The sequence below is a fragment of the Carassius carassius genome, chromosome 4 (assembly GCF_963082965.1).
Source record: "Carassius carassius chromosome 4, fCarCar2.1, whole genome shotgun sequence".
Taxonomy (NCBI): domain Eukaryota; kingdom Metazoa; phylum Chordata; class Actinopteri; order Cypriniformes; family Cyprinidae; genus Carassius; species Carassius carassius.
The window spans coordinates 17,681,594-17,707,880 of NC_081758.1; the positions used below are offsets into that span (position 1 = coordinate 17,681,594).

The 26,287-nt window shown below is 37.2% G+C and overlaps 1 protein-coding gene across 2 annotated transcripts in view; it reads left to right on the plus strand.

The window, feature by feature from the left end:
• The window catches only part of LOC132138834 (cotranscriptional regulator FAM172A homolog), a 188,995-nt gene that overhangs the window by 47,328 nt on the left and 115,380 nt on the right, over nt 1-26,287 (plus strand). For both annotated transcript variants that reach the window (XM_059547708.1, XM_059547709.1), the window contains exon 7: nt 16,873-17,088. In XM_059547708.1, the coding sequence (XP_059403691.1) occupies nt 16,873-17,088 (216 nt within the window). The remainder of the gene's footprint in view (nt 1-16,872; nt 17,089-26,287) is intronic.

Here is a 26,287-nt window from a genome sequence, read left to right on the forward strand (position 1 = left end):
TCTAAAGCTGTTAAATTATGTAACTTCCACATTAAACGCAGGGATACCAGAAAGGTACACAACAACAGTCCACAAGGTAAAGGTTATATGCACTAGACCACAGGAAGTTCCTTCTACAGTACTAGTCTTATTGCTTTTAAAAAACTATTTAGACTTTGCAGCTCCCACATTTGTGTCTGTTTGAAATTATGATAAGCTTTTACAAGCTGCACATTTCAGCTTGTAAACTGTTTCTCAAATAACTTGTGCTACTAGTCAGCTGAAGTTCATCTGAAGTTATTTTTGCTTGCACCCGAACATTTCAGACAGATGAAAGCAAGGTTGGTTAGGCAGGTTATACACATATAGATCATGTTGGAATATATAAATGATATATTAAAATGTTTGGGGTCAGTATAATGTTTTTTACTTAACTTAAATAAATGCATGTTGTTCAGCAAGGTTATTCATTTCAATTGTTTAAGTGACAGTAAATACATTTATAATGTTACTAAAGATTTCTTTTTCAAAGGTATAGAACTCTTTCTGGAAGAAGACAAGTATGTTTTTATATATAGAATTGAGATGGAATCAAGACTTGTAACATGTAGCCACTGAAATGAGAAGTGGAATGAGCTTTTAGAAAGAAAAAAAAGAAGATGCAATATTTCATTTCTCCTTTGTCTCTCACATCATTCTGCTCTTTGATGAATCTAGAAGGCAGTGATAGTTTTGCTTTCTGTGTTTCCTCTTTTCTCCCTCTTATTTCGGCCTCTCTGGACACCAAACAAATATACAGTGTGAAATAATTTAAGTCTTAGCGTGAAGCTGAGGCAAATAATAACCAATTCTATGGACTATTACCGGACACCTGGAGACCTCAACTGCCTTTCCTTCTTTTCGCTTCTCTTCAAAAAGAGCTGTTTGCCGAAAATGTTAGCAAACCTACCTCAGTCTACTGGACTAAGCAGATTACCAGTAATTGTATGTCTATATGTGTTTGAAAAGAAGAGAGGGAGGGATGGTTAATGCCTTGAATAAAATGGAGATCCCTGCTGGCTGTTTTGTCGTGCCCCAGAGATCAGTGCTTGGAGGTTGGGTCCTGAGGAGGGGCCCCAGCCATTGGGGCCGCCAACACGCTGAGAGGTGGTTTGATCTTAGCTTTGGCAGTGCTGTTTTCGATCAGAAATCTGGAGCCCCATACACTCCATGTTTATAGCATTAGAGAGCAGGATCTAGATGATACAAAAATGAGCCTGTTTCTCAATGCATCATCTTGTGTTTGACTAGAGGAGTGCATGGATTCTGAGCACTAGTACAGGTCATTGAGTTGACATGGGTGAAATCAAATGTTTGGGTTTTTGTCATTAGATTCATTAAATTAGTACTTTAGCAGGAGGATAATTGAGTAAAACGCATTTGTTGCATTCGCCTTCCTTGAGAAAATCCTCTCTTCGGATGATGAGCTAGTTTGACCCTGAGAACATGAGCTACATGGATGGAAGTTCTCATAAGCAGATTCAACTTTTCTCACTCGCCCTCTGCCAGTTCAGACAGTTAAATGCTCAGAAACAACATCTTAAACAAAGACGTAGGGGTGGGTTTACTTGCCTGAATCCAGTGGCTTTAAATGTATTGTCATCTGCAGCATCTGGATAAATACTGTATAAATATAAATTAATAACTTGGATTCTTAAAGGGATAGTTAATCTAAAAAACACATTTGTCTTCTTTTATTCACTCTCATGTCATTCCAAATTTTTTCCCTTTACAATACAAAAGGAAAGTTTTTAATACTGTTCTGGTCAGTCTTTTCCAAGCTTATGGTGACTAGCTCAAAAATGCAAAATATAACAAACCTAAAAGTTCTCCGTTCTTTACTGGCTTCCTGAATGTTTCATATAAAATGTATAAACATCTTTAAAACTGCATTGAATAAAAAGACTTGATACATACTGTACATACATAGATATATATTTGTGTGTGTGTATGTGTATGTATGTATGTGTGTATGTGTATGTATGTATGTGTATGTATGTATGTATGTATATATATGTATATATATATATATATATATATATGTATGTATGTATATATGTGTGTGTGTGTGTGTGTGTATGTATGTATATGTATCACACACACACACACATTATATATATATATATATATATATATATTTATGTATGTTTGTATCTATATGTATATATATATATATATATATATATATATATATATATATATATATACATATATATATATATATATATATATTTATGTATGTTTGTATCTATATGTATATGTGTGTTTGTATCTATATGTGGGGTTTATACTTAAAACTATGGAAAAATTCACTTTATATTTACACATGTTCAGTTAGGTGTCATGAACTATAATAAGCAATACTTTTAGAGCATTTATTAATTTACATGTATTAATCATATAAAAAAATATTTTTAATGTTTTATGTTATAACGTTAATGGATTGAACCTAATTTTAATGTGTTCACCAATTTTTTAATATAACCTAATTTAAGAAGCATTATCTGAAAACAAGTCGTATTTTCTTGCTCAGTTTCACTTATCAGGTAAATTGATCTTGTTGTAATGGCAAGGTTTAAATATTTTTCATGGGAAAAAAAGTGTGTATGTTTGGTTATACAATAAAATTGTTGTAATTTGTTTTTTTTGCTGACTGTGTGTGTGTGTGTGTGTGAGTGTGTCTGTCCTCTAATAGATGTGCAGTAGTGAATGCAGCCTCACAGCTCTCGGTCTCATTATGGCCAGTGTGGAGTCTTTAGCCCCTTCTGAATCTGAAGCCTTTGCTGATGGATAATTGCACTCCCAGCCTCCTCGCTTCTTCTTTCGAAGCTGAAAACCAAGCTCATTGCAGCTCATAAAGAATCCCCCCGCTGAAGAAGAGAGCGGGAAGGTGGGGGGAATGAGGGAAAAAAGAGATCCCAAGTTGTCCTTGTGCATAAAAGTAGATTCTGCACTTCAACACCTTTTCAAATTAATATTTGTGATGGGTCTATTCTGTGGCCGAGGTTTCTGTTCTGTGCCCTTTGTTCCTGTGTTTGATGTAATGGAAGAGAGGACAAAAAGGAGATGGGAGAGAGAGGGAAAATGGTAGTGAAGTGGGTTTGAAGGGCTGCTTCTGTGAGGGCTGAAAGGCGAGTGGTGTGAATGGAGGCTGGGAGTGTTTAGGCCCATGCCTGAGCTGTAAACAGACAGGTCCGGTACAAAGTTTCGCCGCAAATGAGCACATGCTCACAGGCCCCCCTCCCCTTCTCTGCGGGCCGGCCACTCCTCGTAGCCATCTTCTGGAGACATCTGGCCAATCAGGACCTGGTCCCCCTCCCGTCCGAAGACCCAAATTGGGCCCCTCCTCTCATTTCACAGCAGTGCCGGAATACCTTCTTCTTCTACCCCAGTGCTTGGGCGGTTAAAGTCTTTTGTTTGGTTAATTGCGATGAGTATAATATACTAGTCTCTCTGAGGTCCGCTTGAGACAATTAGACAATCGCCAGCTTTAAATGAGACAGCACCCAGTCACCCATTGGCCCCCCTCCGTCCTCCTTCAGTGGCCCTCTCGCTCATTTTTTCTTTTTGTTTGGGGGTGGCGAGAGACGTGCTGTAAAAGGGGATTGCATGCAAGTCGGACTTCCCTTGTAGTAATCAGGCTGGGAAAGAAAGAGTGGAGAAATAGACAAGAATAAAAGAGGGGTATTTTGTCCTCAATCAAACTCTCATGGGGAACTCCCCTGCTTCTGAAAAGCCATGTGAGGCTTGCGTTTCATCGATTCGGAGCGCGGCCGTGTCTGGGAATGGCCAGGTAATGAGCAGCCATTATCTTCGGCTCAGGGAGAGAGACGGGCACTTTACATTGTCACTTCTATAAGCAAGAGGGCTGGTCGGAGGGCCCAAGACGACGAAACGCACCAAGGGTGTCCCGCTTCACCGTACATCTCAACAAATGGGGAAATAATGTGTGGTTTGAGAGAAATAAAGAAAGAAATCATCAATATTAATAAGCGATTCATTACATTCTATCGCCCCCCTCATTAATTAATAACCCCATTTCATGTCAAGTGTTTCAGATTCATGGGCCCCAATCTACATTTCTATAAAGTCTGCTATTCATTTCACCCTCCTCTTTATTATTATTATTTTTTCTTGGGCACTAATGGCACTGTTACGACAAAGACGGGCTCCATTATTGCATCTGTGGCCAAGAAGAAAGGAAATGAGAGAGAGACAGGGCTAAGTCGTCTCCTGACACAAGACAATTAATCTGCCCTTAAAGCCTTGTCAGGTGGCTAAAATGGACATAAATGGATGGCCGGCATTAGCCGAGGGAGTGTAGGTAGGTGATTTTAACAAGCGTTTACGAGAGTCCATTTTCTCGCTAATGAAGAGGGGAATAAGTGACCCGCCACACTGGCGACGTACACTTAAAGCTCTGTCCTCCTTCATCACCCATAGATGGAAGGAGACGGGAAAAGAGAGATTCCTGGTGTCTCTGTTGGCAAACGCGAGATCTTAAGACCTCAACCGGCCAGAGATCGCAGCGCCTGCCCTCACGCGATGGCTTGTTCGTGGCCTCCCGGTCTGCCGCTGCCTTGCCTGCCAATTTAATTAAAGCTCTGCAGAGTCCAACCGCTGCAGCCAAAGAAGCTGTCCTGCCCTCCAAAGAGCTTGTTTATTTAGAGCTGATGAATGCTTCAGCAAGTAAGCCACTCTGAACTTTTAATGAGGCTTCCCGTACCCAGCCAGCAGGGAATGAAAGCAAGAGGTCTGGTCAGAGGCTCGGCTGAGGGTTGACCTGAAATGGCATTGATTATTGGCTGTACTGAGAGAGAGGCGTCAGTGCGTTCAGATCTAAAAGAGAAAGAGCAGTGTTGAGGATGAAAAAGATTACTCAAGTGCTTGTTGTTAACTCACTTACCGGCTTAGCATCACAGAGGCCGGTGCTTCTCTTTGTTGAAGGTGCATGCTTAAAGGAATGTTGCGACTCAACATTGTTGTCAATTACCACAGGAAATGAATTTCACTTGTCTAAAATTGGGAATAAAAAAAAGGAATGGCGATTGGTACAAATGTGAAGGCATGAGACTGGCGTGACTAAAGTTTAAAGTCTTTTAACAATATCCACAAAAAGACACCAAGAAGGGATGTGATGGAACAGGAATTAATTGGTAATGCGAAAATAGCAAAGTTCACCCACCTAGAAAAGTAGCCCAACTTTCACATTTCATTGGGAAGTGCATTGGTGTAAATGAGTGATTCTTGAGTTAGGGGGACTTATGTGTTCTCTAGTACAATTTTAAATAAAAAACACTATTTAAAAATTATACCTCTTTAATTACTTCTTCCCAATTTATGAGAGTTTTGAAAGGTGAAATTTGATTTCTCTATTTTGGCCTATCCCATGTCCTGAACACAGACCATTTAACTTCCCGTCTAAATGATTTTTTTATTTTTTTAAATGAGTAAATAAATAACACCAAAGAACTTACAGTCCTGTTCTTATTCTTATAACTTTAATCAAGTTTTCAACTCATTTTTTATTTTATTTTATTTAGTTTAGTTTTATTTTATTTATTTATTTTATTTTATTGCTTAACCCTTTTAGAGGGCAACTAAGTTTTTATCCCATTTAAGAGCAGAATGACAGTTTTGAAAGCAGAATGTTTAGTTTTCATTTTGAAAGTTTTACTTTTACATTTTAGTAGACATTCACTTGTTTTATTGTGCCAGTCGACTGCATCTTTTAGCAAATGTGAAAAGTTATACGTAACATTGGAATATTTTTTATTTTTCTTTACTATGTATGTACTATTTAGAACTAGTTCCCTCTCACAAACACTCACTTCACCAGCACACGTTCGACTCTGGGGAGCTTGTCTCAGTGTGTGCTGAAATTTTTCTCTCCCCTATCCACAGATGAATGTATTTTACATACGAGTGTATTTTTCAGTATCTGTATCTTGTGATCAAGTCTGGCAAGGTGTCATCGAGCCACCGGGGTCTGTGTGCTGCTGTGGCCACATTCGGGGAGGACTCTGGGACATTTCATGCTCCTGGTCCCAGCGGCAGAAACTGAAGACTGGGGGTATTGAATTGTTAATGTGTGCTGTGCACTCTTTGGAATGTTTACATAGTTGCTGACCACTTATTTGTGAATGCCAAACATACTACGAAACTATTATTCTTGCGAAGCTATGGACTTGTCTGAAGAGTGTTGTTTTCAAGTCAGTCTGTTATCGGTTAATAGATATGGGTTTATTTATTCATTCATTTTTCTGTGCGTTTTATTTATTTATTTATTTTGCTCTGCTACATTTTCTAGCGCAGTAATGAGACATATTATGGTCAGTTTGATGGCTGTACCAGAAGTTTTTAAATAGATGTTTAAAGGCTGAACTGAAGCACAGGATGGTCCCTTGGACAAACTTCCGTCATTAAGCAAGTGCCACTCGCTGACCTGAGATGTCAGAGCTAGCGAATGCATCCTTCCGGTGTATTTGTTATCGCCAGCTGTATGCATGCGTGACTCTCAAGGGGTAAGGAGACAAACGAAGCAAACAAGACGTCAATGTTCCATTGCCGCACGCCTGCCCTCACCCCTCCCCTTGCTTGGCACCCAAACAGTTTTAATTATATCTTCTCCCGTGTAGTGCGCCTCAGTAACCAAGGAGCTGACATTGATGCATGTGCTGATAAATCCACAAACACTGGAAACGAGATTAACAAAGATTTTGAGGAAAGGTTGACAGCTAATTTTGCGCCGTGGTCCATGTCTCGTTCAGGAGTGATGTTTTGATAGAGAACCGGTTGAGAATTCAGCTTTCGTGTGGTGGAGTGGGATTAGATGGTAATATCAGGAGTTGCGTAGCATATGCACTTTTTAAATTGTTTTGCTGATATTTATATTTTTTCTCCCACTAGCTCACGTTCCATGCATCATTTTGCCAGGTAGCCATTCTTGTCCTTCTGTTTGTTTGTACTGATGTCAGAGTAATGAATGAAAGGAGAGAGGGTCTTGTGAAGAGGTAATCAGGTAAAATATCAAACCTAGGACACTTAATTGTGACTAGGCTAATATAAATAGTGCATTCTGTCGAGAGGCCACACAAACCATTCTGCAGTCATATCTGTAGCTGTTTTATTTTACATGGAGCGATTCGTCTCATGGGGGTGGCCATATTGTTGGTCATATGACCAGCAGAATGCTGCTGTTTAATACACGGTATCCTTTCACTCATGAAATCAAAATGACTGACTCTGGATAGTACATTAGTACAATGTTATTGGTTGCCGAATGATTCATTTTGGCTCCCATTTTCCTAAATGGGTTTTTTGCAATTGATCATATTTTCTGGAAAATTCAGTAGACTATGTGCAGCAAACACAACTTCGCTGATCCTCTGTGACTTAGTTTCTTCTGTGGAACACAAAACATGAATTTTTGAAGAATATCCTGGCCACTCTTTTCCACAAAATGAGAGTGAATTGGGACTTGGAATGTCAAACATTAAAAAATGTAATTAAAAAAAAGTATTTAATGAGTTTTGGATCATATTTATGATGGTTTTGCTTAATTTTTGAAGCTTGAAATCTCTAGTCACCATTCATTCCAGGTACGTGCATATATATATATATATATATATATATATATATATATATATATATATATATATATATATATATATATATATATATATATATATATATATATATATCTCAGAAGACCAGAGACATATACATATATATATATATATATATATATATATATATGTATATATGTATATATATATATATATATATGTATATATGTATATATATATATATATATATGTCTTGAAGGAGTTCCCCGAGAGATGCTTAGCACTTGTTGGCCCTTTTGCCTTCTGTCTGCGGTCCAGCTCACCCCTAAACCATCTCGATTGGGTTCAGGTCCGGTGACTGTGGAGGCCAGGTCATCTGGCGCAGCACCCCATCACTCTCCTTCTTGGTCACATAGCCCTTGATGCCTTCGGTGTGACTCTACAATTTGCATAGTCATGAAAATAAAGAAAACTCTTTGAATGAGAAGGTGTGTTCAAACTTTTGGTCTGTACTGTGTGTTTGTATATATATATATATATATATATATATATATATAAGCACAATATTCAAAATGTATTGTTGTTTTCAACAGAATAAATTAAGTCATAACAGATTTATTTTTCTCCCCTCTCTGTCGCCCTAGAAGTACACTTAAGTACTGCTTTGCCTCCCAAATAAATAAAGCTTAGCAGTGAGAAAATGGGAAATGTTTTGGTAATTACATATTCAGCTGTTCACAAGACATTTTGATGAGGATCTGATTTAGGCCTGATGTACCTTCTTGTGTTACCTTTATAAAGACCTTGTACTTTATTCATATAATATACAACTTCATTCTGAAATATACACAGGCATCATCACAAAATGTCATCTTTATGTTCCCTTACATCTTTTTCCACCTTTGTTGGTGCTATCATGAGCACTCATCTTATCTGCGGCAGTAGGGTTTGTATATTGAACAAGACCGACCTCTGTGTTTTTGAACCTGCTAACTGTCTTTAGAGGCTTGATCTGCCATCTGGAGAGAAAGGTATCGCTTCGCTTTACTCTTTCTCTCAGAAGACCAGAGACAAGCAGATAACAATCATATCTGCCACTACTGATTTCTCACGTCTCTGTCAGCCACGTGTGTGTGATGGGGGCTTCTGAGACCGCTGGCAATCCTCCGCTCTCCACCTTATTTTGTATCTATATGGCAGAAACATCATGTAGTTTTCTTTTTTTCCCTGTCTCATTCTTTTTTTTCTCTCTCTCTCTTGTTTCTTTTTTTAAGTCTGTCTCCCTTGCAGCCTTCCCTTTCAGAATCAGTTCCCCATCTTCATTTGCAGGCAGCTGACAGCTTCTTTTACTTTTCTTTGTCATTTCCCCCCTTTCTTCTCCCTCTTTTTTCGCTTCTTTTCTCACCCTTCGTCCTTCTCCATCTGCTTAGCTTTTGTTTGCTCTGGCCCTCTCTCATCCCAACTTGATAATGAGGAATGTGGTGTGACCCTGACCTCCATTGGTCTGGCGATGGCCTTCGACCTCCACATGTTCTCCTCTGTCCTCTTTTTGACAGCATGATTAATTACCCAGTTTTATGATTTATGAGTAAGCAATATGTTAAAAAATAAAAATAAGCCAACAGGTGAAGTTAAAAAAAATCCCTTCTGGTTTTTAATAGCATTTTTTTGTCCTGTGTTCCACAATTGTATTCATGTTTATGGGAAAGCGGTGTACTCACTGCTCATGCTGTCTTGAAGTGTATTTGTCTCTATTGTACAGCCAAAAGTTAGTTTGAGAAGCTCTGCTCCAAAACCTGTTGAGCTGCGTAGTATTCTACATAGTTCACCGACTTCTAAGACGGCATTCTATCTATTATGAAACCTTGTAAGTGACTGATTTGGAGTGATCTTTTTAGACGACAACACAACATGCAACACAAATAGTGTTACACATGTGAAACACACAGGGGAGTTTGTTGTTAGCATGTTGCTAAGCTAGCAGTGCAGTACTGTAATAGGAACAAAAATAGATATACTACCATGCAAACTTTTTTTTGAGGGGGGATGGGGGGGGGTAGAATTAATATTTTAAATTGCTCAAAGGTGGCAATCAAGACATTTGTAATATTACCCAAGATTCTATTTCAAGTAAATTGTGTTCTTTTAAGCTTTTTATTCATCAAATAATCTTGAAGAAGTCCTCAAAATGCTAAGCAGCACAAATGATTTTAACACTGATTATAAAAAAACTAAAAATGTTGAGCACCAAATTGGCATTATACAATTTTTTTGAAGGATCATGTGACACTAAAGACTGAAGTAATGGCTGCTGAAAATGTAGCTTTTCCAACTTAGGAACAAATTACATTTTAAAACATATTTCAATAGACAATATTTTTATTTTCATTTGCGATAATAATTTACAACATTCATGTTTATTCACTGTATTTTTGTTCAAATGTAGACTTGGTAAGAATAAGAGACTGTTTTTTCACAAACATCAAAAATCATTTTTGAACAGTAATGTACGTATTGGGTAAAATAATGCATTTAAAAAAAAAAAAAAAAAAAATATATATATATATATATATATAAATACATACACACACACACACACACAACTAATAATAAAAGAATGCATTATTTTACCAATTATTTTTATATACATACTATTTTCTGATATTAATTGAAGTCCACAGTCACTTTTCTCAGTGTAGTACATTCAGAGATTTCCTTCACATGGCTTGCCACTTTAAAATGTGACTTCTTTAGAATGATGCATGATTTTTGTTACCTTTAAGTACAGCTTTTGCGTAGAAGCATCTATGGTTCTTTAAAATGCAGACTCTTTAGTGAGCTCAGCTAGCTTTTGGAACGTTTCCTTTTGATGATAATACATAGATATGGTAATCCTCCTCGCTTGTAGGTGAAATCATTCTGGGAAGTAATATTTCACTGTAATATATTCTCATTTAATCCAATGTTCAGTGTCACCTTGGAGACCACCAGTATGTCTTTTAGCTCTCCTTCTCTGGGGCCACAATAACAAAGTAGAGGTCAAGGGATTCCACTTTAACCTTTGACCTCAAGGGGTGGCCACAGTCAGTGGTGGTCAGGAAGATTAATACACTGTAGGACACTAATTATTCATACTCAGCCAGAGATAGATTACACAGGAATATGAAGTTTGAAAATGCTGCTCCACTCAAGAGGCCTTTAGCCTCTGGTCTGTTAGTGCTAAATGTCTGGCTTAGCACTAATGCTTTTTTATGGCTTTGGTCTCTCTTAATAATCTAGTTTTATTATAAAACTTTTTTTATTTCATTTTATTTTTGGACACGTATGGAATATATAAATACATACATAATAATTCATATTTAATATGTATTTTTATTTTATAATAAATAAGACATGCAATTTACAACCCATTTTACTTTCATAATATATTAGCAAGTCAGTGTATAGTCAAAACAAACCGAAAACAGGAGCTTGATTTAATCCATCATAATGTTTGTTTTGTGAATTATTCACAATAAGACTAAGACTGCTTTAAGAAAGAATTTTTTTTTTTTTTTTTTGATTTCATGTAGACTTGAAATGTTTCCATAGTAAGTGTCTGTACACGTATTGGTATTTAGTGGTTTGTCTGTTTGTAGGTCAGCATTGTTTCTCTATAGTGGTAAATGGTGTTTCCCTTCTGCCACAGTCACTTCTTTTTGAGCGATTGACATGTTGCCTTCCTGTAAAAAGTTGACAAATGATTTCTGTAACATTTACTTACACAATCGATAGCTCTGACAAATTCCACCTGCACCATGATTAATGCGACACCATCTTTCTCTCTCTCTCTCCCTCCCTCACTCACTGTTTTCATTTAGTCTCTCTCTCTTTCCCCTCTTTCTTTCCCTGTCTCTCTTGCCCTCAAGGGGTTGCACAGCTCACTGAAAGCAGATGTGTGTGTGTGTGTGTTTATATATGTGTGTGTCTTCGATCATGAGCGAGGTTTCCCAACATCTCTTTGATAAAGCCAAAGCCCCGAGCTGTAACTACAGTGTTGTAAACAGCAGGACAGCTTAATCACAGCCATGCGTCTCAGTCAGCTGTGCTGCTCAAAGCCTGGCTTATGTCTTTCCTCTTCCCCACTTCCACACGCAGTAATTTACTGTATGGATTTTAAAATCTCTGAAGATCTTATGCTTCACAGTCATTTAATGGACATTTACGAGGCCCTGAAAGTCCATCCAAAGAATGTAACGCATGCAGACGTCTTTCCTTGATTCCTGCTGCATACAGGTGGGAGGTATGCATATGATATAGAAGTCATTTATATATATATATATGTGTGTGTGTGTGTGTGTGACATAAATTGAACACATTAACTATTCTATTTGTCTTTGTGTTTAAAACTAGAGTGTCGCAAGAAAAAAGATGAATTATAGTAACAAATCTAAAATTAACGTCTCATAAAACTAATATTACAAAATGGAATTCATAATGTTTTGGTTATTGGATTTGTATGAGCATAACTAGATATTTTTTACATGAATTTTACATTTATTAACTAATAGTTAAGCAAATATTAAAATGTAATATCCATTTTTTTCATACTGTACATAAGGGGTGCCCAACCCTGTTCCTGGCGATCGACTGTCCTGCAAAGTTTAGCTCCAGTCCTAATCAAATACACCTGAAGCAACTAATTAAGGTCTTCAAGCTCACTTAAAAATTAAAGGCAGGTGTGTTTGATTAGGGTTGGAGCCAAAATTTGCAGGACAGTTGATCGCCAGGAGCAGGGTTGGGCATCCCTGCTGTACATTACAATGTTATGATGTCTAAATGTGGCCGTAGCATTTCGTTTTAGTGTTTTTCTTTTATTTCTTTTTAGTATACTTATATATATATATATATATATATATACATTTTAATAATGTGTATTTATCAGTTCAATATTACATGCAAAACTTATTGGCATTGACTAGAAATTTAATACTATTGCATCCCAAATTATTAACTACAGTAAACATTTTAAAATTAATGACTTGTTGTGTCATTGCTTGGCAACAATAAATGACTAAACACTTTCGTTGAGCCATACAACAGCCCTATATTACATGTTGTGTAAAAATGTCAATGTCAATATTGTCTTTGCTGTGCGAATGTGTATCACTGTATAAGCAGTACAGCAAAATCTCAACTCGCCGACAGTGTACGGTATATACCAGCTTACTGCCCAGATCGAGTGCTGTGTATTTCTGTGCGTGTCGTCTTATCCAATCAGGACCGGGTATATTTGTAAAGAGGAGCAGAAGGAACTGGGGGGTGAAAGCGGTCTTAATCTCACAGAGAAAAAAGAGAGAGGAGGTTTGTGTGTGGTATCTCGGAGAAAAGGATAATGGCCTCTCGCACGGTAGAAAAGAAGCCCATGTAGCGCCGCTGACAGACAAGGTCACCCAGAACTGTGGGGTGGGGAGTAGAGGTGGCCTTGAAAGGCAGGCCTCAAGCTCACCCTCACAGGGCTCGGGTTTATAATACTGTATCCTAGATTAACATTCACCTAGAGGGGGCACACCACACCAACCTGTAATGAAAGACTGTAATACGGACCCGTGCCGCTCACTGATTCTCTCAGTATGTGAGATGCATTGCTGGTCAGTCGGTTTGTCTCATGTTTTGCTGCACCTCTGTATTCGTAAGGGTTTTGCAAATGTTATTATTGTTATTAAATTTGCCCAATATGCTTAAGGGTGTAATTTTTTAGTTTTTGTAATCAAATCTTTTTTTTCAATTCGCATCTCTGTTTGAGTTTTTTTTTTTTTGTGTGTGTGTCTGTGTGTCTAAATACCTGCCGACCCTCCTCAGATCATCAGTTCCCTCCACCAATCATCATGCACTGTCCTTGATGCCTCTTTCTCTGTGATTGGCTGGACTCCTCAGCCGTGGGCATTTCCACAGACGACAGCCAATCAGAGAACAGGACGCACAGACACAGGGGGCCAGGCCAAGGCCGTGCTGTAATTGAGAGTCTGTCCGTCGTTTTTAACACCGAGAGCTCGCCACCTCCCGCTTTGATCGCACACACACACGCATTTTTACCACGTTAACATGATCTCGTTGTAGGATCTAAAAACATGTTGGTGTATCAAGTTACATGTCGTTTCCTGTGCAAATGGTTACATATGGAACATACTCATTCACATGGAGTTTTTATCTCACACCGCATAGACACATACACTCCTGACTGCTATCAAATGTGCTTTGTATCCATCAAGTGTTGTTCTCATCACCAGGCCCAGAGCAATACACGCTTTAGTCCGCCAGAGACCCAAAAGAGACAAAAAAGAGACACACTCACTTCAAAGCCAAACAAAGGGCCACATATAGATAAAACACTGGGCTGTCCATCAGAGCTGGAGGATTATTAGCGATGTCTCATTTCAGCCATTCAGACTTAAAATAGAGTTTATTTGAGAAGGGGTGATTTGGGGGACACGGCATCATCGCTGTACTTATCAATTACACATCTAACCGGATCAAACCGAACAGCCCGTTTTTGTGTTTGTATCAGTAAATGTGCGAATACGCTGTGGCAGAAGGTTTTCATGGTGATGGATCCTTTGTAGCGTTTGTTTGGCCGCATAGAAACGCTCTCAGTTCTTTCATCTCGAGCTCTATGCATTCCCTCACCCCATCTTAAACCGGGTTCTTGAAAGGTGAGCTGTTTTGTCGTATAATTAAAACAACACTCACACACGCTCAAATGAAACCCAGAGAATTTTCCAGAGTGTCACAGCGGTGTCAGTCACAGCTTGGAGAGATCAAGTCATTGTTGTGTTATGTGCAAGAAGCCGGTCGGTCTGAGACAGCCGGACAAAAGAGCACTAAAGAGGCAGTCCAGCGGCGGGTTATGAGGATCTGAGCCCCAGTGAGGGGCTGCGGTGACCTGCGCTGACCGCTGGCCCAGGGGCCAGACCCTGTCGCCACTTGCCCCACGAGGAGGTGCCTGCCAGGGCAGGAGGGCATGGGAAGAAGCCAGGATATAGCAAATGTGTCATAACAGAGAGAGAGAGAGAGACGCTCTGCAGTCTTTCAGATAACAGGACTCACAACATTGCGAAGTTTGAACACTAAACATAGAAACAGAAGCCTGCTCATGAGTGCTGGTTATTTGACAGTAACTATTAGAGGCATAATATTATAAATGTGGTTCATCATGTTCTATTAATATTTATATATATATTATTGTCATTTAAAAAAAAAGATTATATATATATATATATATTATTAGTATTCTTATTTCATTATAATATTCATAAGTAGTTTGTTATTTTTATATATTTTATATTATTCGTTTGTACTTTTTTTTTGTAATATACAGACTCCGTTCAAACCTTTTTCTGGATCATTTAATTTGTTCATTTTTTTAATTAACTTTATACTTCAGATAAATGTGAAAAACCTGTTCATTTGCTGATATTTTTACAACTGCTGATTGAAGTTTTGACAATTTTGAGGGAGAAATTAACATTTTTGATTTTATGATAGGAATGAAGAATGCTGAAAATACCCCGTATTCCTGGAAATAGGTTTTATCAATATGGTAAAAATGAGACCAGAGGCACTGCATGAACCTAAGTTCAAAACAGTTCAGTTTAGTCAACTTATGCAAATTATTGTATGACCTCTGCTTTAAAGACATTATTATTTTAAAACAAAAGATAAGAATGGGCAAAGGGGAGTTTGTTGGTTTTTCAGTCATTTATCCAACCTGCCACCAGTGGGCAGTGGCACCGAGCTTCACTCAGCCTCTTCACCACTCTGTCTAACCACTACACCACAGTAAGAGCCGACCAACATCACCAGCCTGCCAGACACCAACGACTAACTACAAATTTCAACCCCACTTCTGGTCAGTTTAGACTAACTCTGACAACCCCTCCTCTACTTTTCAACACCACAGACTGTCTGACTGGATTTCAAAGAACATGAAATTGATTTAATCAGAAACTGAGTTCAACCGCAATTAATTATACTAGCTGCAGTTTTATAATTTAATGATCGCATTGATTTTGTGTTAAATGTTTAATATGCATGCAGTTTAATTTGTTTTATATTTAACTGTAAATTAAATTCTGGTTTTAAAATGTATTATAAAATCTGTTGATAACTATATGAGCACATAATAATCTTATATTAGTGTTTTTAATTCTTATTAGTTGTATTAGTAAAATGCTGGTGTGAGATTATTTGTATTGATTAGACGTGAAAATGCTTGCTTGACAGTCCATCCTGTGAAATAATTATAATTGTTTGCTATTGACAGCAGTTTGATTTTTAATTAGCTGTTTTAAAAATGAAACCTTTGTTTCTTTGTCGATGCAGCAATGCAAATTGTTTGAAGCTCTTATATTGGTGGGAAAAAATATAGAATTTGTCATCTAGAAAACTTTTTTTTTTTTTTGCTTCAAAAGTATTAATTAGATACCTTGTAATAAGAATGTTTTGTGATTTAAATGCTATTCATATTTTAACACATTTAGTTTTTATATAATTGAAATAATTAAACTGTTAAATAATTGTATTTAATTTCTGAAAGTAATGTAGTCGTTTTAAAATAGTCATTCTTAATGAGATGTAGTAGCATTTTTTTTTTTTCAGCCGTCTGGGAGAAACTTCGATTTGGTGATTCTCTTCTGCAGGAGTTTGGCTGTGTATTATGCATTTATTCATATCTGCCCTTCTCTCTATAAAGACACTTTAATACCACGAGACACTGATACAAATTCATTATTAAATGCTTTAAATGTGTTATTTGTTTATTTATTGTTTTGCTTTTTGTATGGTATGTTTTTTTTTTTTTTTGTTTCTTTGGTTTTATTTGATTTAAAATATTATAGTTAATTTACAGCAATGTAAAAAAATGAATTAAAATTAGACATGCATCTAAAAAAATTCTAATTTTGACTTATAAAAAAGAAATATATTCCTGGATTTCCTCAGTATCAGTATTGCTCTTTATGGTGAATGTCAGCTCACTAAGTGAAGCTGAAGCTGAATTTGAGCGCACGTGAAAGCAACACTGACCTCGGTTCGCATGGAGAGCCGCTCTAATCCCTCTCCCAACAGTTCACTCTTCTACTGCATGCAACACAATGCCGTGACTCACAGCCCTGGCATACATGCCTCTCCCCGGACACCTTGCTTTATTATGAAGGCCCGGTTTGTTTTGGCAACTCAGACACAATCAGAAAGAGCATTGGAGCCTGTTTATTTGTTTATTCATTTGTATGTGTGCTTTGTCTCTCAGGAGGGCTACGGGGTGATTGTGCTGAACCCCAACGAAAACTCTCTGGAGGTGGAGAAGGTTCCGGATTCAGCCAAGAAACCGTCCCCGTATGCCTCTGATGAGCCGGCTGAAAAGAGAGAGAGGAAGGAAGAGCGGGAGAGCAAGAAAAAAAAGGACTTTTATGAGAAGTATCGCAACCCACAGAAGGAAAGAGAGATGGAGCACATCCCGATACGAGTGAGTGGCTGAGGGAGGGTGATGGGTATGGAGAGAGAGAAAAGAATATGAGGTGAGAAGGGTTTTAGGGCCACACATGTGGAGACAGGAGGCTGTGGAGAGTTTGGACAACATCCAGATTTTACATCAACTCACTGTTTTATTCCTTGATGCACTTTCTACCGAAGTGCTTTCCCATTTCAATTCATTCATTTAGTTTTAATAGACAGTATACATTAGTTATATCACAGTTTTGAACCATTAGGGAGAAGGAAATTTTAATTCTAGAGAGCATCTGATTGGACAAAACTCTGTGCAGTGCTGGACAAGTTACTTTCTCAGTAAAGAAATGCAGTAAATGTTAAATGCAAATATCTGCTAAGTTAATTTGGTCAACATTTAAGGACTTGATGAAACAGAAGTAGCAGCAAATCCTTTCTTCCATATTTTGATACACATCCAATTATAACAGGCTATCTTGAAAAAATACAAATAAAAGGAAGGTGGGGACTTGACTATATAGATTTTGAGAAGTGTCAGTTGCTCTCAAAAATGGAGGTTACATGGTTCAAGCGGATTAAATGATTGGAAAAGTCTGGCATATGTCTACAGAGAGAATCATGTTCTTTTCAAAGGAAGATATTTTCATTAAAAATTAGTAGGTCATAAAAATGCATGGATGAATCGGTCACAATAAGATCAATAACAAGCATTTAGAAAATGGATAGCATGAATTTTCTTTTCATGCTGACTTCAAGAGAACAAAGTATGCAAATGACCTTAAAGCCAACAGAAACGTAATGGTATCTTGACAAATAGTGTATCTTAGTCCCAGATTATACCGATTTCAAAGATTATACCTCTTAAACACACATTTATTGCGTATACATTATGCACACCACAGATGATACATTCTAAATCAGAGAAACAAATAATTTCTAATGCAAGACCATGAGGCAACCGGATGAAACAAGGAAGCATGAATTGGCAATACATCAGAGTTGTCTCCCGAAAGTTAGCGCTTTTTTTTATCACCATTTTGCATATCGTCACACTCCTTGTGCTGTCATTTACCGTCGTTGACTCAGTAGTGGTGTGGGAGCTGTCAACACACTTCTGAGGCTACTGTGTCACACACACACACAAGGCACACTGAGGTTTCATTATCTGCACTATTAGCATCAAGTCAGCTTTAAAACCATCAAACCTCTCACTTTTCTTCTCCTTGTAAACAAATTCTCTTAATTACCCTCTTTTTATCGCCATAAACCAACTCTGACACCTGTCCTTCCTTAATAAATTCTCATTGAGGACAGAATTCTGTGGTGTTGCCCAGATGAAGATGATTAACACACACACACACACGTGCGCACGTGCACATTCAGTAAGAGAAAAAGAAATAAAATCTATGAAATAGCCATCAGTGAGTTTGAATCTGCGATTTCAACACCTCGTCCATTTCTGAGGCGTTTCATCAGTGTTGATGTGGTGAATAGAGGAAGTTGATCTCCAGGCTGCTGTGTATAATGGAAAAACTCACTGTCAGTATCTATAAAAGCCGGATGCTGCTAACATCTTTTTGCGCACATGCAACAATGTGTGTTGACAGAGGTGGAAAGTAACGAATTACATTTACTCGCGTTACTGTAATTGAGTAGCTTTTTTGTGTACTTCTACTTTTTTAAGTATTTTTTTTAATCTGTAATTTTACTTTTACTTAAGTATATTTTGTTTGAAGTATTGTACTTCGCTACATTTTAAAACACATTAATTACTGAGTAAAAAAAAAATCGCTCCCTGGAAGCTATGTCAGTAAATAATGGGCAGGAGGGCAAACTGCCGCTAAAATCACAAGAAAGATGCAGACGGACAAAACAGGCGTTAGTGGTGCAGACACCGCTGAAAACGAAACCCCGTCATATTCTGAAGTTGAACTCAAGGAAATGATGCTCTATTATGCTGTGTATGCTGTGCTTGCCTAGGGAGACCAAACTAGCAGTTTATAAAATCTCGACAAGACATCAACCCCACGTAAGCATATAGAGGTGAGCTAAATAATTGCGTCATTGCATTGGTGGTTAAAATGATGCTTTGACATTTTAGCAAGAGGTTTTGCACAAATTAGCCAAAAAGATTGGTGCGGAGTGTGCGATATATATTGTCTGCGATAATATCATAATTGTTGTTTTAATGATGTACGCGCGCATTTAGAGTGTTCTTTCACTGTGTGATTCAGTCTGTTGAAATGCATTTAGAATGAAATCAATCAACATCATTTAGAATCAAAATCACACAAAGAATGCTGTCTTTTCCTCTAAAAATCATAATCACACACACACACACACACACACACACACACACACACATATATATATATATATATATATATATATATATATATATATATATATATAGATCAGTGGGGATTTCTTTAAGACTGCAAGGGAAGCTCAGCTTCCCCTCTAATGTAAAAAAAAAACCCAACGGTAAAATATGTACTATTGTGTATTATGTATTGTGTTAATCAGCTACGTGTCGGCTGACTCGATTTTCTTCTCATACATTCCTGTAGCGTCACAGTGCATTTCCCTGTTGAAGCCGAGCGTCCATTGACTTCGATGGGGCTGCTTTGAACAGTTTTTTTCAGTGCTCCGAAGCTAGACGGTCATTGGATAAATGCTGCGATTATGTCCCGCCCACGGACGCTCAGCGTCTCTGGAGGTGAATGAAGACTGGGCTTCCGCGTGATGATTGGAGGATCTGTCGATCTCCTTTTGACTGACAGCGGTCTGCACCATAAGAAGTCGGAGAAGCTGTTTCACGCTCAGTCCCATGATCGCGGATTTCTCAAGTGTATTCGAAAGACAAACTGCGGCAATATTTCTTGATATTTGTAAAATGCAGAACCACCACAAAATTAAATTGGTAACTAAGACAGATTGAAAATGTGCGCGCGCACACACACACACACTATAGCCATCTAGTGGTTAAAGTGATTTATTAAAATTTTTAAACTGAATTTCCCCAAAAATGGGCAAAAATCTTACATTAAACCTTATAAAATTATCCATGGTATCCCCATGTATGAAAGTTAGAAATCTGGGTCTTTTATGAAGTGAATTTAACCTGAAATGCTTTTTTCTTTTTTTGTAAAAAAAAAAAGCCTATTTAAATAAATATGTATTTATTTATAGAAATGTAAAAGATTTAAATCCTCCAAAAACTGTACAAAGTTTAGTAAAAACATAAATGAACAGAGTAAAATTATATTTGTAAAAAATTTAAATATTTTACTATTACAAAATGAAATGTTATTGTCTGGGGTCAAAAAGACCCCGAGTGTCACTACAAATGAAGACCATCAGAGGGTTATAATGTAGGCCGAAAATGAGCTTCCCCTCTTTGAAAGACCAGCAGCCGCCACAGATATATATATATATATATATATATATATATATATATATATATATATATATATATATATATATATATATATTTATTTATTTTTTTTTTTACAACAGGACAGTAAACTAAGAGACTTGCGTTTTAGACACCATATTGCCATTGTTTTTGCTCTATTTCTACAACAAAAATTTATTCCAAACACAGCCACCAAAGCAAAATTTTGCATCTCTGAGCAACATGACAGTGTTTCGTTCCTGAATGAATCAACCGTTTAAATGATTTGGTTCAATCGCAATGACTCACTTATTAACAGTGACTTGCTGACACATACTGGCCATTTTAATTTCACATTTAAAGTATCTTTTGATTTTTTTTTTTTTTTATAATTAAGTTTTTATAATTTCAAATGAGTATTCAACATTTTATGTCTGGCATATCAAAACATTATTCATGCATTTGTAACTGCAGGTTAAATGCATTCTTGTCCTGCACTAAACAGTGTAATACATCTAAATGCCACGTCCGATGAAGCTTTTGCATTTCCTCTGTATTGAAAAGATGAGTTTGTTGATACTGATTTGCCAGATAACAGCCCAAATGTTTTATTATTCTAAATAACTGATTCCTTTAATTAAAAACAACTAGTTTGAGATTAATAGACCTATCCCAGGAGTGTCAAACTCAGTTCCTGGAGGGCCATAGCCCTAACCCTGCTCCAGCACACATATCATGTAGTTTTCAAATAAACCTAAATGATTAGATTAGCTGGATCAGGTGTGTTTAATTAGGGTTAAATCTAAACTGTGCAGGACTGTGGCCCTCCAGGAACTGAGTTTGACACCCTTGGTCTGTCCCATTTTTGACTCCCTCCCACTGGTTAAAATGTAACTAAGTAATTTTTACTCTGAGTAAATTTTAAATGAGCTACTTTTTACTTTTACTTGAGTGGATTTTTTAGATTGGTACTTTTACTTGTACTTAAGTAAAATTTCATTAATGTAATGGTACTTTTACTTGAGTAGAATATTTTTGTACTCTTTCCACCTCTGTGTGTTGAGAAAGAGATCGAGAAGGAGTGTGTGTACATCTCCTGAAATGGAGGAATGGAAGAACCCATATTAATGTCTTTATAAATATTTCAGCTGGGATAGTTTGGGATTCATAGAATGAGACGACTTACCATCTCTCTCGCTCTCCTCCTGAACTTTTGGCACATTAGAAGTCTAGTAGTATGAGATTGTTAGTCCAGTTCTGCCTGCTTTCCATGCTTCAGACCAGCACAAGGACTTGCGCTGATGAATGTGTGTCTGTGACTTATACAGTATGTGTGCTTGTGAATTCCTGTAGGGAGCATTAAGAGGCTGTTGTTGCCACTGTAGGGAAAGCTTTAGTTTTATGTGTGTTTTTGGTTTGTTTAGTTTTTATATAACTAATATCCTGCAGCACATTGTCAGCGGCTGAAATATAGTGATTCAGCGCTCTGATTTCATTTTATTTGTATACTTTGAGCTCCTTTATGTTTGTTAAGGGTTCATGTGCAATAGCACTTAAGTGATTATAGTGGCATAAAATCATATTGTGGAAAGACTTTTGTAACGTTTGAAATAGTTTCATAATATTCACAAACATTATTAGCTGTGAATGTTAAGACAAACATTGCTATTAGTGTTGCAAATAATCTGTGTCGTTTAATGCTTCTTTTCCTTCTAATCCCCTAACCCGTAATTATTAAATTTAAAGCCACGACCTTTCTAGGCACAATATATGACTAAAACTCAATGGTGGGCTCTTTTCAAATGGGCTCGTAATCAAACAAAAGCCTAAAACCTCTCAGAACATATTAGCAGCCGCATAGCAGTGCCCTGGAAGGTGCTTAGCATAGTGGTGATGAGTTTTACATGGGCAAGTACTACACAAAATTTCATTAGAATATAATAAATATAATATAATATAATATATAATTGAATATTTTTAACAGATCATAACCACACTTTTGGTCAAGTTTTAAAATTTGTATCGTTGTTTCCTAATGACTTGTATCTGAAGGTAAAAACAACACAAACTGACTCCAGTATTTTTGGTAATACTTTGCATTGAACTTTGTATGCATTAACTTATTAACAATAAGCAATACATTTGTTACCGTATTTATCAGCCTTTTTTATTAATATTTGTTAATGAAAATACAACTGTTAACTTGTGTCCATTAAGTAATATTAAGATAGAAATATTAATTTAATGTATTAGTAAATGCTGAAATTAATGTTTAACTAAGATCGATAAATGCTTAAAAAGCAGTTAACTAATGTTAACAAATCTTATTGAACCTTATTTTAAAGTGTGACCCAATTTTTTCTAAAGTAACCGAAATGACCAAAAATTACCAAAAATGTTTTGCCTTTTTATTTACAAATAATAATAAAGAAATTTGATTGTTTATTGTTAGATTAATTGTTTTAGGTAACCTTATTTAATTAATTTATTATTTTAAGCTTTCAGTAAACTTTCAGTAAGATACCATGTTCTGACTAAAGTGTACAAAGACATAGGCATCATACACATGAATTTATATATTTGTGTTCAAAGACATAGGAATCATGTTTTGATAACCAGCACTGAAGTCCTCCATGACTTCATATTAGCACACACATTATTTAGTAACACATAGAAGCATTGCGGCCAATAAGATTGTAGACTGTTGTCTAAGAGTCTACTCAAATAATTTTTCACACACTTTCTTTTTTTTTTTTTTTTTTTTATAAATTAGTAAATGCATTGATGTCCAGATACATTAGCTTGTGTGTGTTTTCTCCTCCTCTCAACCCATCCTCTCAGCTCCTAGAGTAGGAGGCGGGTCACAGCGAGTCCCATTCTCCCAAAGTTTTTAATCTTTTATAGTGGCATTGTACATGACTGAACCTCCGCTCCTCCCCTCCTTGACTCCCCGTAGAGCACTAGACCACCTGCACGCCGCTCTGGCCGGGCCCTGCAGCTCCGGGCTTTGGTAGCGCAGAGTTGATTAATACACTTCCTTACCCCCATTAAGGAGCCCTTAACTGCCTTTAGCACTCTTACTTTTTAGCCCCCCTTCAGGCTGTGAGCCCCCAGCCCGGACTAATCTCTCCGCAATCTTACAGATCACAGCCCCAGTGGCCCACGTCTGCTGACGCCGAAGGAGAGGGGTGGACATGTGAACCGGGGGGCTGAAATAGTGGGGGTGGCATACAACGTTTTTTTGGGAGTTCACTTTACTCTGAATTTGAGGCCTAATCTAGTTACCTATTTTCTGTCAGCCAAGCGGAGGAATAGCAAGAACAAAACCCACATTCAGAGCTTAAGAAGCTTCCAAAGATTTCATTCAGGCCTGAGCGGACCCAGCTTAGGGCCCCAGCCCCAAGGGGAAAAGAGCAAGTGGACAAAAAGCCCAGTACGCTCAACCTTTCTCTAAAGCACCACTTATTTTTGTAAATGACTAGAATCCTTCTCCTAACACTTTTTTTTTCTCACATTTCTTATTGTTGCTTTTTTTTTGTAAAACGGTTTGGCTCTGAGAGAAAGGGAGAGCACTTCGTCAAACATTCAGATGCAGCAGCTTGTAGGAGGTGTTCTTCTTTTCTTGCTCTTTCCATTTCTCCGTTTATTCTTTTCTTAAGTGCCTGCAGAACTTTAAGTGTCAGATACTTGCGGAGATGGCATGAGTTTATTGAACACTCAAGATCGCCGTCACTTTCATACATCATGCACGCTATGACCTAACAAGAGAAAAATAAAACATCCATTGACACTAGGCCTCTGCTTTACATTGTTTTGTAACACACAGATCTGCTTCTTGTCGTATTTACCATGAATTGATTTTCGAGGCAGTAACATTTAAGTGTTGGATCTGTTTTATATAATTCTGAAAAATGGCCTTTATAGTTACGATGGAAATGTTCTGGGTTGATGTAATGGGGCACAACACATTGGACCTTATTCATGAAACAGTTTTACGTGCAGTTTACACAGAAATTTGTTTCACGTTTCATGAATAAGGCCCACTGGGTCTTTATGAATTATTACCTACAAGTTTTCTTACTTGCATAGTTTATTTTTCTTCTGACAATTTCACATTGGATTGCTTTTTTTTTTTAGGGAGCACATGCCTGAAGTTAGTAATTAGCATATTTTATGGCCAGAGTATTTCCATATAAGGACTTGCAGCCTGAGTATAATAATAAATAATAGGATTATTTGTCAACTGCAATTTATTCCTATGATGGCAAAGCTGAATTTTCAGCAGCCACTACTCCAGTCTTCAGTATCACGTGATTCTTCAGAAATGATTCAATATGGAGATTTGCTGCTCAAGAAACCTCTTTTTATATTTAATGTTGAAAACAGTTGTAATATTCTTGTAGAAACTGATAATTTTTTATTATACTTGAATAGAAATATCCTGGCTAAATAATTAATTCCTTCTTCTTAAAACATAATAGTAATAAGATAAATAAATGTAACAACAGCCGGACAGAATAATTTAATTTCATATCTCTAAGCCATATCAGCAATCCCCATGCCATTTGCAAAGTGTGTTGCAATGATTTTAATATCGGACATGCAGGGAAATATGATGTTACTCAGCATATTAAATCAACAGCACAACTGTGCCCAAATGTTGACATATATGGTTGTATTGCCTTACCAGTATCTTGCATAGTATTATAAATGATTATGAATGCAAGTATGTTGTGTTGTCCCTAAAAGGCACTCCAGAATCATATAAAGGTGTCACCTATCGGCGGTTCAAGGGGTTACGGCTGGTGTTCCTACTTTGTGTACCTCTACTGCGTCCGTCGTCTCCACAGGAACGACATCCATTATTTATCCCCCGTCTTCTCTCTCCTGTTCCCCCGGGGATGAGAGGAATCCGTGTTTTGGAGATGTACTGTTTCCCAATGCATGGCTCGTACATACCTAACCTACATGTCTATTAGATATGGCCCAGCCGAGCCGGAGATGTCAAGAGACTTGTATTCTGGCTCGGGTTGTATCAGCCTCAGTCAGTGTTCCCATAGTTCAGGGACACTTCTGGAGGTCCTCTGTGTGTATGTGAACTTTGGCCTTGAAGACCTTCCACATAACCCCTCATTGCCAACACAAGCGTGGCGACCGGACATGCCATAATTAAACTTCTGAACTAGTGATGTGGCCACAGCAGAGGTCAGAATCACAGGTTACGAGGTTCTCTGGTGTTTCAAGTGAGTGGGCATCTGCTGTGTGTGTGATTGTATTTATTTATTTTGAGCTCCACTGACTTTTTAGTTGGGGCTTCTGTTAGTCCAAGTATGCATTTATGTGTGTGTAGATATATATATATGTATATGTATATGTAAAGATTGAACAAAAGAAGTATTATATTTTATTGTATTTAAAGTTTGTGTGTGTGTATATTCAAAATTGAGATTTATACATCATCTGAAAGCTGAATAATTAAGTACAATAAAAAAGGACAATATTTGGCCGAGATTGAAAATCTGGAATCTGAGGGTGCTAAAAAAATCGCCTTTAAAGTTGTCCAAATGCAGTGCTTAGCAATGCATATTACTTTTCAAAAATTTAGATTTGATATATTTATGATAGGAAATTTACCAAATAACTTCATGGAACATGGTCTTTACTCAATATCCTAATGATTTTTGGCATAAAAGAAAAATTTATAATTTTGTCCCATACAATGTTTTTTTTTGGCTATTGCTAAAAATATACCCCAGCGACTTAAGACTGGTTTTGTGGTTCAGGGTCACATATATATGAGAAGAAATAAATACATACATAA